Source organism: Nannospalax galili, unplaced genomic scaffold (assembly GCF_000622305.1).
Source record: "Nannospalax galili isolate Female #2095 unplaced genomic scaffold, S.galili_v1.0 scaffold390, whole genome shotgun sequence".
NCBI lineage: Eukaryota > Metazoa > Chordata > Mammalia > Rodentia > Spalacidae > Nannospalax > Nannospalax galili.
The window spans coordinates 3,735,590-3,749,105 of record NW_008330777.1 but is presented as its reverse complement, the minus strand read 5'-3'; the positions used below and the strand labels follow the sequence as shown (position 1 = coordinate 3,749,105).

Sequence of the window (13,516 nt, the reverse complement as noted above, 5' to 3'; positions counted from 1 at the left end):
CTTGGTAAATGTTTGGATTTTCAACACAAAACTAATTGTCAAAAAAGTAAAAAGATAACCAAAATACTTTTGTGGGGCAAAAACTGATAGAGAAGGCTAATAAAATATCTGTTGTATTCCACATTTCTTTAACATATTAAACCACCGTTTTCCAAACTGTCGTTTAATTTTTAGTTTTCATTTAACTTAATGTATTGATAATTCTATTACCCTGTGCAGAAATAGGAGAAATATTCTCTATTAAGAAAAATGAAAATAATATATATGCCCTTTTTTTTTTTTTTTTTTTTTGCAACAGGAGTTGATATAGAAGCAGCTCGAAAGGAAGAAGAACGGATAATGCTTAGAGATGCAAGGCAGTGGTTAAATAGTGGGCACATCAGTGACATTCGGCATGCAAAATCTGGAGGCACAGCTCTTCATGTTGCAGCTGCCAAAGGGTATACGGAAGTTTTAAAGTAAGTGCTACTTCCTATGGATTTTTCTACTTCATTTTATCTTTATTTCATTATTTTGGAACAGATAATAAAGGATTTATTTAATGTCTGTTTTCAAGAAGAAGGAGAAGACAACTCTGAATAGAATCGCTCTTGTTTCTGAAGTTTTTCTGAAATTTTGAGTATTTCTGTTCTTGGGTGTTTTTCAGTTGCAGTTTTCCATAAGATATGTGTAAGTTCAGCCAGCCATTATATGCTACCTGTTGGACTAATAAGTTCTTAGAGTCATTTAGAGGTCCATATCCACTAACTAGTTGCAGGGACAGAAAATGTGTAAATATGCAGTTCTCATTTTACTGTAGAAATGCTAGAATTCAAAAGGCTATTAGTATAATACTAAATACTAATCCCTGAGCTCTGATGACTATATAGAGTTGTATATTGATCAGCTAATTTCCTTGGAACAAAGTTCCTTTATGTCACAATGTATATATGGGTGTGGGTGTGTGTGTGTTACTTAATGCAGGAGTATTGCCAACTATATAAAAAAATTTCTCTGCATAACTCTTGTTATATCTGTGTGAAAGGAATAAGACCAGCCCTCAACAAAAATTTCCCCCTTTTATGTTGATTATTTATTTTTGAGACAGGGTCTCCCCATAGCTCCAGCTGGCCTGGAATTCACTGTATAGGCCAGACTGGAATCGATCTCACAGAGATCCAACTGCCCCTGCTTCTGAGTGCTGGGATTAAAGGCTTGTGCCACCATGCCCAGCTTTATGTTGATTTTAATCCAGTGGAGTGTCTGTTAATAATATGTATGCCCTCATTTCCTTTTCTTGGTAAAAACAATGAAGTTACCACTCCCAATTTTCCTGACCTTAATATCTCAGCTTCAATAACATAGGTCTTTTTTTGGAATAGTAAGGTTATTTAATTAGTTTTCTTGTTTCCTACCTGTTTCTTGCTAATCTAAAATTCTTCTAAATTTTTCTACAGACGTTTTCAAAAAGAATAAAAAATGTAGACTATTACAAATAGTAAACATAAGAATTGTTTCTTCCATCTTATTTATGTAAATATAATAGAAATACTGGATTTCATTGTCATAGGTTTCTAGACTACTTGCAAGTACTTTCTGTAATTTGATTGTTCAGGCTCTTAAAATTCTTTACTAAAACTTAGTGGGGATCAAGATAATTATTAAATTTCTCAGCTCGGTTGCTAACTGTTCTCTTAAGCAAAGCTACCCTCGTTGTGCCTCAAATATGTATCACATAAGCCACATATATTGACCTGAAGTTCCTTCATGGTATTTTAATGTGTGTTCTTGTTTCTGTCTAGTTTCCTTTTTAATTATCTCTTCAACTTTGCAGGCAACTTTCATTTGATCCTTTCAGTAAGGTCAAGGCTCTTAAACAAATGAGAAAAAATACTCAACTTCATTTGTAATTAAATGAAAATAAAGCTACAATAAGGTACCTTCATATTGCAAAAAGAAATCAAAATATATGACATACTGTATTGACATAATATGAGGAAAAGGTACTTTTGATTTACTAGCAGAGGTAGAAGTGATAATTTAAGCAAATTCTCTCAGAGTAACAATTACTCTTCAGTGCAGGAGTTCTATCTCTAAGAATTTGTTTTACAGGTGTCTCCTACATGTATAAAGAAAGGTATGTGCGAGCACTATTATTTATAGTCAGAATGGAAGAACAACTTAATAAATCATGGTACATAGTTTCCCTGGAAGACACTGTAACAAAATATGAATGAGAAATTCCCTTTTGTGTTGTAGAAAGAATGCTAGGGATTATAATGAAATGCCAAAATCAAGTGAGGAAATATGTATCATTTGTATTATTTTTAGAAATTTAAAATTATATTTGATGATGAAATCTTTCCTCATGGGTTTAGTCTAAATTAATAGTATTGTTAAATTAGTGAAGTAAAATTAATTGACAATGTTCAGGACTGGGAAAATGTCTTCTCTTTAGTGTATGTGAACTATAGTACTTGTGTAAGTAAGTAAATGAATAATAAATGGAAGAAATTTGTTCAAAATTAAATCCTCTTCGTGCTTTCTCTCCCTGTCAACATGCACAGCTTTCAGTTTGATTTTGATGCTTTTCAGGTCTCTACTGTTAGTGCATCTCCATCATTGAACCTGTTCTTGAAGGCTGTGTATTGTTTTTCTGGTTTTTGCCCTGCATCTGAGAAGCTACTTGAATATAGATGCTTCCCCCACCCCACCCTTCTTCCTCCTTTTTTATAGTGTCTTCATACGGCCTGGCACATAGAGGTTGATGTTTGTTGAAAAACATGTATCTGCTTACTTAACCCTTCCATTTATATAGACTCCCAAGTACATTTTTTTTCTTTTTTAAATCTAAAAGTACTTTATTAGCATTACATTTTAAAGAAGTAATATGATTCCATTGAAAGACTTTGTATAGGTTGGAGAATTTGGAAAGGAAATGAATGGCAAACTCTGATTATAGGGACAGTGACAAATTTCACATTATTGCTGAAGCTTGGTAGTACAGTTTTGTCAGTAATAATAGTCTAAAATTGTGGTAGATATATAGAATTTCAAATATGTATTATAAGATAGTTTCTTAGATTCAGTTTGAGAATTACATCAGTTTAGTTTTTACAGTATTTTTTTTTAATTTCCCATACTGTGATTTTTATTTCTAGAAGTTTAATTAGGGAATAGTTGAAGGCATACTAAAGCTATGGAAGAGTAATAGAAAAATAATGGAAAACCTCCTGGTGCCTGGCAGTGGAAGAGGTCGAACATCAAGGTCTGAATCCCCAAGATCTCATGTGGAGTGAGGACCACAGTAGGGCCTCAGGGGGGCAAGGGAGGTCCATTACAGAGAATAAGGCCTCCCTTGTTTCCATCATAAGTGGCAAAGGCTCTGCCATGCACAACCTGGGACCTCAGGAGAGGGGGCTGCAGGGAATGTACTTGCTTGAGAAGAGTAAAACTGTGGCCCGACATCAGGAATTCCTCCATGCTCTACTCTGCTCCACCATCAGTCTACCACCAGAAGAATGTGGGACCATGGCTCGCGGTAGGGTCCAAAGTTTTAGGCTCATGTGAGGGGACCACATGGCTCTGGCTCATGGGGTGAGGGGCTACTGCTCAAACTACTAGATCGGACCACAGTTCCAGCACACAGGGAGGGACCACGGATTCAGCTCAGAGGGGACTACTGCTCCAGTTAGCTCCCAAGACAAGATCACAGCTCCTGCTGAAGGTCAGGGTTATTAGGAGGGCTCTAGAGCTCCAGCTCACAAGAGGGGACCACTGCTCCTGTTCACAGCAGTAGACCATAACTCTAGCTCACAAGAGGGGACCACAGCTCCAGGCTCCAAGTATTTATAATTTTATGGCGCTCAAGATATTAACATTGTTGTAGTTTATATTTCCTAATGAAATATATTTTATTGTCTAATATTCCAGTGTTATTTCTTCCTCTCTTAATACAAAATGGTGGAGATACTGCTTTAACTTAAATCTCTAGATTTATCTGTCTGTTCTTTAGATCATTGCTTTTAAATGTTGATCTGTAGATAGGTGTCAGGCAATACTTTTAAGAATCATATAGGATTCTTATATAATGAGTATTTTGTTTATATGTGTGTCTATATATATGAGAGAGAGAAAGAGAACGTGCCAGGCATGCTTGACAATGCCTGAATTCTGTACATTCAGGAGGCTTAGTCAGGTTTAAGGCTTGCCTGACTTACATAGCAAGACCTTTCAAAGCTAACAAAAACAAAATATATGTGATAGACCAGGCTCTAATGTGCTGATTAATTTAATAGTACTGGGGGAGACCTGGGGAATTTCTTTTTTTAAACAAGTTTTTAGGGTGTCTCCGTTAGAAGTTTGGAAACAGCTGCTGTAGTTAGATATTATTAGAAAATAGATTGGCTTTTGTTTTATGTTTTGGGTTGTTTTAGACAGAGTCTCACTCTGTATCCTAGAGCAGCAGTGATTACAGATGGGAACCACCATCAAAGCTATTACTTCTTAACAGAAAATAGAGGTGATTATTAGCTGTCACTACCACCTCCTGTAGGTATAAGAAGCCCTTATCAAGCTCACCATCTTGGAAAGTCAGGTAAAAGTATACTAGATTTCGTGAGTTGTAAAGTATTGTTTGCCTGTGTGTGGGGCTGTGGGGCTGTGCTATGTGCAGTTTATAGATTCATTCTGTAAACATGATTTCTGAATCAAATAAAGGTTGATGTCAATATCCAGTTAGAACAGCATGCTAATTTATGTAACTTTTTGCATTGTATTAAAATTTATTCCTGTTTTATAGCTTGTTGATGACTGGAATATCAGCCTTTCGACAGCTGCAGAAAAATAGACTCTATCTTGGAATATATGTTTCGCTTTGTTTGTTCCTAACAGTCAGATTGTTGTTTTCTTTAAATTTTCAATACTAGATCATAAAGGTTCATAAAAGCTTTCATAAACCATTTCTTAAATGCAAGGCAACTAAACATTACAAAATAAGCTTGCTTGATTTCAGTATATTTTTAGAGTTCACTTGGCCTGAGATAATGTATCATATGGATACCTGAAGATAGTTCTGCAGTAATCAGTTTATATGCAAATTTTTACATTGTGTTTGATCTTACCTTGAAAACTTCTGGCTTTTCAGCAAATGATACTAACAAGAATTAATCAGTGTCAACCAAACCAAAAGAATTAGGATTGTTAGGGATTAATTAAAACTACATTATGGCAATGACTCAAGATCCTGAGTGGGTTTTTTTTTTTTTTTAATTGCTTTATTTTTGCCCTAGCTAATTCAGTGAGGGGGGGTACTGGAAGTCTGAAAGAATTAAATTGCAAACTTTAAGTTGCATGGTAGAATGCTATCGATTGATAGTTTTTGTTAATTTCTAGATTTTAATGATTGTCTAATTCACTGTAATTTCTCTAGACTTTTAATACAGGCAGGCTATGATGTTAATATTAAAGATTATGATGGCTGGACACCTCTTCATGCTGCAGCTCATTGGGGTAAAGAAGAAGCATGTCGAATTTTAGTGGACAATCTGTGTGATATGGAGATGGTTAACAAAGTGGTAGGTCTTTTAAATATATTTTTATACTAGAGGCAAAATTTTAGCATCAACATTGTAAAAAGAATGTGAATTATGTGTTTATTAACTGTCCATTATTTTGTCCATCATTAATTCATTTATTCTTGCTTCAGCTTTCAGATGAGGTAGTTATGGCCTTGTTCTACAGAGAAGGGGTTACTATTCTTTCAGTAATCATATTACCATTCATGTAGGGAACATTTGAGTACTTGCATAGATGCTATATTTTTAGGCATTTGTAAATTTTAAAATTTTGTATCTATATAGATTTCTTTTAAACCATTAATAGAAGTTGGAACATACACCAGAGGGTTCCTAATTCTCTTTAGCTGATTGTCTTTAGAATTTGGGTGAGGTTTGTTTGTTTGTATTTGTTTGTTTTGAAATAGGGTTTCCTGTAACCCAGACTGGCCTTGATTTTAATCTGTGGCTGAGCTTTACTTGATTCCTGATCCTCCTGCCTCCATCTCCCAAGATCTGGGATTTATAGGCTTGCACTACCGCACCTGATTGCTTATTATTAGCCTGATTATAGTAGTTAAGTGACATAGGTAAATGAAGTGAGATTATTGAGATACAGTATTTAGTCTCTTAAATTTTGCAGATGAGAAAACAGTTCACTGAGGTAAATGATTTATCTTATGGTAAATGGTCATAATTAGGTAAAGGGAATGAGGAAAAGAAAAATGTCATACAAAGTTCTTCGCAAAATCATGCAAAGATTCAAGTTGTCGAGTTTCTTAGATTACTTCCTCCCTCTGCTCCTTTTCAAATGCTGCCATTTGGCTAGTGCAAGCAGTATTCTTGCTTGTCTCCTCCCATTCCATGTTGGTAAATAGTTCATGTACTTACAAATTGAGAACTCAGAATGTGTACTCTACCTGAGGCCTTCAGAGCTCTGGTCTGAATTCCTTCTTTTCTTCCAGTGACCTTACAGGCTACTTGTTCACTCACCTAGCAGTACTGAAAATTGGCTTATTAATTTAATAATAGTTTCTTCCAAATAAGACCAGGAAAGAGATTTTTATTATTTGATGTAGTTTTCCAAAAAGATTATATTATTTCGTTCTATTGTGTTTCCTATCTTGATTGGTATTCTTCTGAGACATATGTAATTTATAGTATTGTATGAGAAAATTTATTTAATTTTGTATCTGGCCTCTAATTATCTTATTCCTTGATACATTTCATAATTATGCACTGGGAGAAAAAGTAAAATAAAATTGTTTTCTTTAATAGCATTTAGTTTCCTTATTGCTATCATAGTTACTTCCTTTGTCACCATAAATTTTGATGTCTTATTCCTTCATTCTGTCATTTTAGTGGGTCTTCAGATGATTTTGAGGTGTGTGCCTCATGTTCTATAATACTCAAGGCCTTTTCATGTTATCCTTTTAAGAACCGCCTGAAGTTTAAAGTGTATTTAAACACTTTAAGATGAATAATTTTCCTTAAGTCTCAGTTTTGAATATTTTTGTTTTGTTTTGTTTTTCTGTTTTCTGTTAAGTTCATCTGCAATTTTTTCTTTTCTTTTTACAAATGCCTCTTTTTTAAAAAAAATGCTTTTTTTAATTTTTATTTATTTATTTTTCTTTTATGTGTATAAGGGTTGTGCCTGTGTGTAAGTGCACCCGTGTCCTGCAGTGCCCATAGGGGACAGAAAAGGGTATCAGATCCTCTAGAACTGGAGTTATGGATGGTTCTTAGCTGCCTTATGGGTGCTGAGATTCGAGCCCCAGATCGTCTGCAAGAACAGCTCTTTACCACTGACCCATCTCTCCAGTCCCAAATGCGTCTTACTTTTATAAAAACTATTTACAGTTTTATCTAAATATAATTTTTCTTTTAAAATCAGGAGTTTAAAAACAGTTTAATAGTGAGAAGCTACATAAAGTATATGGCATTCTAAGGCATTTTGTCTCTTTTTTTTTTTAAGTTTCTCTTAAATTTTTCAATAATTATAAACCTTTTCCTATGTAAATTAAGCTGTCTTCTCTGTTTTTTAACTATTACATTTAAAATTAGGATGTCATATTATATCTTATTTTCTCTGAGAAACTGTCTCACTACATATACCAGACTGTCCTCAACTCACTGTATATTCCCAAGCTAACCTCAAACTCTTGATCGTCCTACCTTAGTCTTCCTAGTGTTGGGATTACAACAATGAGACACCATTCTTGGCATACCTTTTGTTTAGTTGTACAACAAATCATTTTTTTGTGTTGGTTGTATAAGCCTATTTATATATGATTTTATCTTATTTCATTCTTTCATTAATACAAACTTTTTTTTACTAAACTTTAAAAATATCAGGTAAATATTTCTAAAGTGCAATGGGAGCTTAGGTGAATTAACTAACAACAGAAGACATGGTTTGGCACCCATACATATGCCAACACATACACATGTGCACACCACATATATAATAAGAAACAAAATATTTATTTGTTGTGTGTTTAAATGTATGTATACATGTATGTGCACCATGCGTGTGCCTGGTACCTAAATAGTTGAGAGTATCAGATGCCCTCAAACTATAGTAACAAGTGGTTATGAGCTTCATGTGGGTTCTGGGAGTTGAACCCTGGTCCTCTGAAAAAAAAAATGCTTCTGAGCCATCTCTCCAGCCCAAGATAAAAAAAAAAAAAAGGAAAAGAAAGAAAACATGATTTGGGAAATTATATTAATATAGAAAATGTAACATCCTATAAGATATCTGAAAGTCTTTCTAGGTGGAAGTGAAGAAATGTTCTAAGAATAGATAGAGATTTTGCTCTCTAACTTATTTGCAAACTGTCAGATAATTATTTTAACTCTTAGTGTGGATTGTTTTTTTGCCTATTTGAAACGGTCTCCCTGTAGCCAACTGGCCTAGAATTGCTCTGCAGACCAGGCTGACCTGGATCTCCAGAGATCCATCTGCCCCTGCCTCCTGAGTGCTGGGACTGAACCGCTCTAGCTTCTTACAATATTTTCCCTTCTTTAGCTTATTAAAAATTGTTTTACTAGAATACATGTATTATCCCTTCTTAAATGACAATTTTTTCTTACTGGAATTTCTGTTAATGCACTAATACAATAATTGGAACACTAGTTTTTAGCTTGTTATCATGTAGATTTAAGTGGATAACAAAGTTGTTTGTGCTACTAATGGGCACATGGATTTATGTTTTTATTTTTAGCCAGATTTAAATTTTATTTCACATTGATAGAAATCATGAAAAGCAGTACATTTTCCCATGATACAGCACAATTCAATGGACTATTTATACCCTAAATAATACCTTTCTGATATGAATAAATGAAATCATTTTGTGTTCTTCAAGATAAAGCGAAACAGTCTATGATTGTTTTAAAAAGTTTTAAATACAGACATAAACATATGGCTTCATTGTTACTATCTTATCTAATCCATTACTAAATTATCTCCGTATTGGTCAGCACCCATTTACAAAGATGCATCCTTAACATCGTCTTGGTCAGCTGGAATACAGCAGGAAAATTAACAGGTCAGAAATCACCATAACTTTTGAATATGTATATTCAACTGTGTGGTACTATACCATATGTATAAGGATTCTAGTTAACTTTAATTAATAAAGTTACCAGTATTCTGGACATTTTGACAATTTAAGATCAAATGACTCCTATTTTAATGTTTACACGGGAAACTAATTTTTAGTATTTATTATTTTTACTTTTTTATGTGTATGTGTGTATTGCTTGCATGTAGGTAAGTACACCCATGTCGTGCAATGCCCACAGAGGACAGAAGAGGCCGTCAGATCCCCTGGAACTGGAGTTACGGACAGTTAGCTGCCATGTGGGTGGTGCGATTTGAACCCTGGTCTTCTGCAAGAACAACCAGTCTTCTTAACTACTGAGCCATCTCTCCAAACCCAGGAGACTAATTTTTAAAACATTTAACTAAAATGAAAATATCAAATTTCATTTGTTGGCAGCTAAAAATAAACCTAAAGTTTTTAATGGGTGGGTCACTCTGGACAGCAGTTATTTTCAAACAGAGGTACAGAAAATGTAAACAAACTCTGCAGCAGAGACCTAATTGTTTTAGAAATTAGATTTTTTAAACCGGACTTTTATTTCTGGACATGCCAACATATGATTTAACTTTTTAGTTGTTTACAGAAAAATAAAACAAGAATTATTATCTGGATTGAAGATTCTGATAACTATAGGTCTATATTTGGACTATGGTACACTTACTTGAAGTATGTAGTACAGTAAGCTTAAGTAACGTTTGGTCTCTTAAAGTGTACCTATATTTTAAATACCACATATCTGTGATTCTGAATGCCAAATCAGAGTATATATTGACAGATTTCTATGATAGAGAGGCAGTATTCGGTCTACTATGGAAGAACAAACATATCTTTGTTTCTTGAAAAGTGAAAAAATATTAAATAGAAGTATCATAGAAAAGAAAATTCAGATCCCCCAATAAAAGGGCCATTAATTGAGAGCAATATTCTCTCTTTTTGACACTGATAAGTATTATCCCTAGTATTAGGAATAATTTAATACCATCTAATTCTTATGTATTACAGTTATGTATATATGAATACATACATGAAAATGCAGATACTGCATGGTGACTAAGCAATTGTGGAGTAAATCCAGTCTAAGTCACAGCATTAACAAGTCATCTATATCTTAATTGCTCGTTTATGTCTGAACAAATTTTCATTAAGCATAATAGTAATTTCTAAATGATGTAATAAAAACTCTGGTTGCAATATTTTGCTGAATTACATTTGAGAAAGAGAAGTTAACTTTCATCTACTTTAATACTAGCATATTCTGGATTATATTATACAAATGTATGAATAGAAACTTAAAAGATCATAAATTTCCCATTGGACATCATTTAGTCTGTATCATTGATATGTATTTGCAAAACATTTTAACACTGCAAACAGAAGTTTTAAGATCAGGGATGGGGAAAGATTTATACTCTACTACAATGATGCTGGTGTAGTCTACACAAGGCCTCTCAGTGAAGTTAATCAATTGGAGGTAAGAGTTTATCAATGAATTGCTTGACATCCATCATTTCCTGCTGGCATGAACTGTGCGTCATGCCCTCTTAGATTTTGAAGGTTACATTGGCTGGATTCACCAATGTTTTTAGTAAGAGAACCAAACATTAGGAGAACTAAAGGGTCACAATCCATGGCACTGGAGAATAGAAATATCTATTAGCACTACTGATAGGACCCTGTGGAAACGAAGCCCGCAGTGGAAACCAGCAGCTGAGCACGCCTGCCACTTCTGCTTTGTGTTGAGAGTAGTGTATAAAGATGAAGCTCCTCCCTGAGAAAAATCCTCCCAAAATAATTCTGTTAGAAGGGATGCCATTCTTCACCTCTTATTCTATCAGAGCTTTTACATTTTCTGTTGCCTGTTTAATTCTGGATTCATCCTCCTGGGAATCTGGTGAAAGTCCAATAACACCAAACCAAGAAGGCATAGCCATATTCATATTTAATGTAACAGGCCTAAATGGCGCATGTGGGCAGATGTATTTGATGTGTGAACTTCTGATACCTGCAAAGGCTTCTGCCCATCGGTGCCCAGTATCTCCCAGTTGGTGCAGGAAAATAACCGCGGCAGGAACGATGGTGGGCTGCGGGTTGGGCAGACGTGTTATTGCTGCACATCCACCAGCTCCACTGACAGTGGATCTAAAGCGGAAGTGAGAGCTGGCAGCTGCCAGGCATTGCAAGCGAAGAGTCCTGCCCAGTCCCGTGCACCCGGTGGAGGCGCATGATTTGTTTTTAACTCTCATCCTGCCTGAGCTTATTTTTGTTTGCTGTAAAGACAAATGGCGTGCTACCAAAGTAGAGGACTAGGCTCTACCCTCAGTTTCTCTTTATTACCTGCACGACTCTGGGCCTGGGTTTGTTTCCTCATCTGAACAATGAGAATCCTAATAATTTTGCCCCAGCTACTTCCCTGGCAGTTCTGAAGACTGAAAGATCATATCTACAAAAGAATTCATTTAGAATAAGTAAGAAAGGACAAATGAAGAGACTATAAAGTTATATTCAAACCCTGGCCTGGATAGCTGAGGCTTTGCTCATCAGTAGGTCTGTTGAACTGATTTTTCAGGCAGCCCATTTTGTCCTTTTGATATGATAGTTTTATTTTGTCATACATCAGCATTGTGTCTTTGTCAGTTGTGACTCCGCTTACACACCTGCCTTCATTTATTTTCCGTTAATGAAGCTTGGTAGTTTTATGATACGAGTCAAATGTTTGTACTCTCACATTTTCAGCCTCATAAGTATAGATTGCTTGAAAGTCATTGTTAGGTTACTGGAAATTTTTCTCTGCTTCCATTCCACATTTTACTCTAGTTCTTTTTTTTTTTTCTTTTAATTCTCTATCAGCTGCTGTTTGCAAAGTAGAATCATTTATCAAGGGAGAAAATGAAAAGAAAGATTAGTAAGGTAGCCCAGTTTCTAACATTGGAAAAGGAAAATTCCTTAGTTATTAAAAAACCCACATTTCATTTAACTACTGTAAAAATATAGTTATAATTAAAAATATTCAAGGTTGGGTATTTTATTCGTAAATATTGATAAATACTTTAAAAGAAGGCAGTGGGTCATTTAAACATAGTAACATGATCTTTATCATGTAATATGGTTTTGAATATAATTCCCATTAAAATGTAGTGAATTTATCTAACATTTTAGAATCAATTTCACAAAGAATGTGAAATGACAAAGCTGAAATGAACATATGTTGCTAATTTAAAGGGAACCTTAAAATTTTGAGCCAATTATTTTATTTCGTATTTTTTTCAGGAACTTCATTCTTAACTTTTAATAATTCAAGACTGAAGTGGGGTGAGGGAGATATTACAGCTTTTCACTTGGTCTAGGTGGAGGAAGATAGCCTCTTAAATTCCTACTGGAAAATTTAACAAAATTAGCAGTTCTTCTTAAATTTTCTTTTGCACAGTAAATAAAAGTAGATTGGCAAATGTTCTTTTGGACTAATTTTTTAAACCAAGTAATACTTGAAGCTGGTATGTACACACGCATTTAATTAGGTTTTAGGAGGTAATCAAATAGAAAGCCTCAAAACCTAGAGTTACCATATGACCCATTAATTCCATTCCCACATTACAATAAGGAAATGGAAGCACAGGAAAAATGGCTCAGTGGTTAAGAGCACTGGCTGCTCTTGCAGAGGACCCGGGTTTGATTCCCAGCACTCACATGGCTGCTAATAACTCCAGTTCCAGGGGATCAGAAGCCATCTTCTGACATCCACGGGCATTGTATAATAAAATATTTTTTAAAGAGAAGGGAAAATTATCCACAAAGCATTTGTGTATCAGTATTCATAGCAATGCTGTTTATTTTAAGCAGAAAACCAAAGCAAATATCCAGTTGTTGATTAGTAAAATCTAGTTAATGGAATGGAAACTTATTCTTCAGTGAAAAAGAGTGAGGTAGTAATATATGCCGTAACAGAATATTCTTGATAGCATACAAAGTGAAAGAAGCCTATCACAATGGATTTCTAAAGGAATATTATGTGATTTGATTTATAGAAAAGTTCTAGCATAAGTGACTTATAGAGACAAAGCAGGTTATTGGTTGCCTTGGATTAGGTGACTTGAGAAAATGGAAGGGAAAGGAATTCAAAGGTATGTTCATTCTTTTGAGGTTTATGAAAATTTTCTTAAATTCTTGTGGTTGTAGAGCTCTGCATATGCTTAAAACAACATTCACTCGTTCTGATATTAAAAGATGTGGGGGCTGGTGTGGTGGCGCACGCCTTTAATCCCAGCACTCAGGAGGCAGAGGCAGGTGGATTTCTGTGAGTTCAAGGCCAGCCTGGTCTACATAGTGAGTTCCAGGACAGCAGGGGCTACAGGGAGACCCTGTCTCAAAAAGACCAAA

General features: G+C 34.8%; 1 protein-coding gene and 1 pseudogene across 4 annotated transcripts in view; one reads left to right on the top strand and one right to left on the bottom strand.

Moving 5' to 3' along the window:
* Ppp1r12a (protein phosphatase 1 regulatory subunit 12A) overlaps positions 1–13,516 on the top strand; it is a gene marked incomplete in the record, with an annotated part of 154,718 nt that overhangs the window by 82,187 nt on the left and 59,015 nt on the right. For all 4 annotated transcript variants that reach the window (XM_008852112.3, XM_008852117.3, XM_008852103.3 and 1 more), the window contains 2 exon segments: positions 299–458; positions 5,411–5,555. In XM_008852112.3, the coding sequence (XP_008850334.2) occupies positions 299–458; positions 5,411–5,555 (305 nt within the window).
* On the bottom strand, positions 10,307–11,451 carry LOC103749239 (annotated as a pseudogene).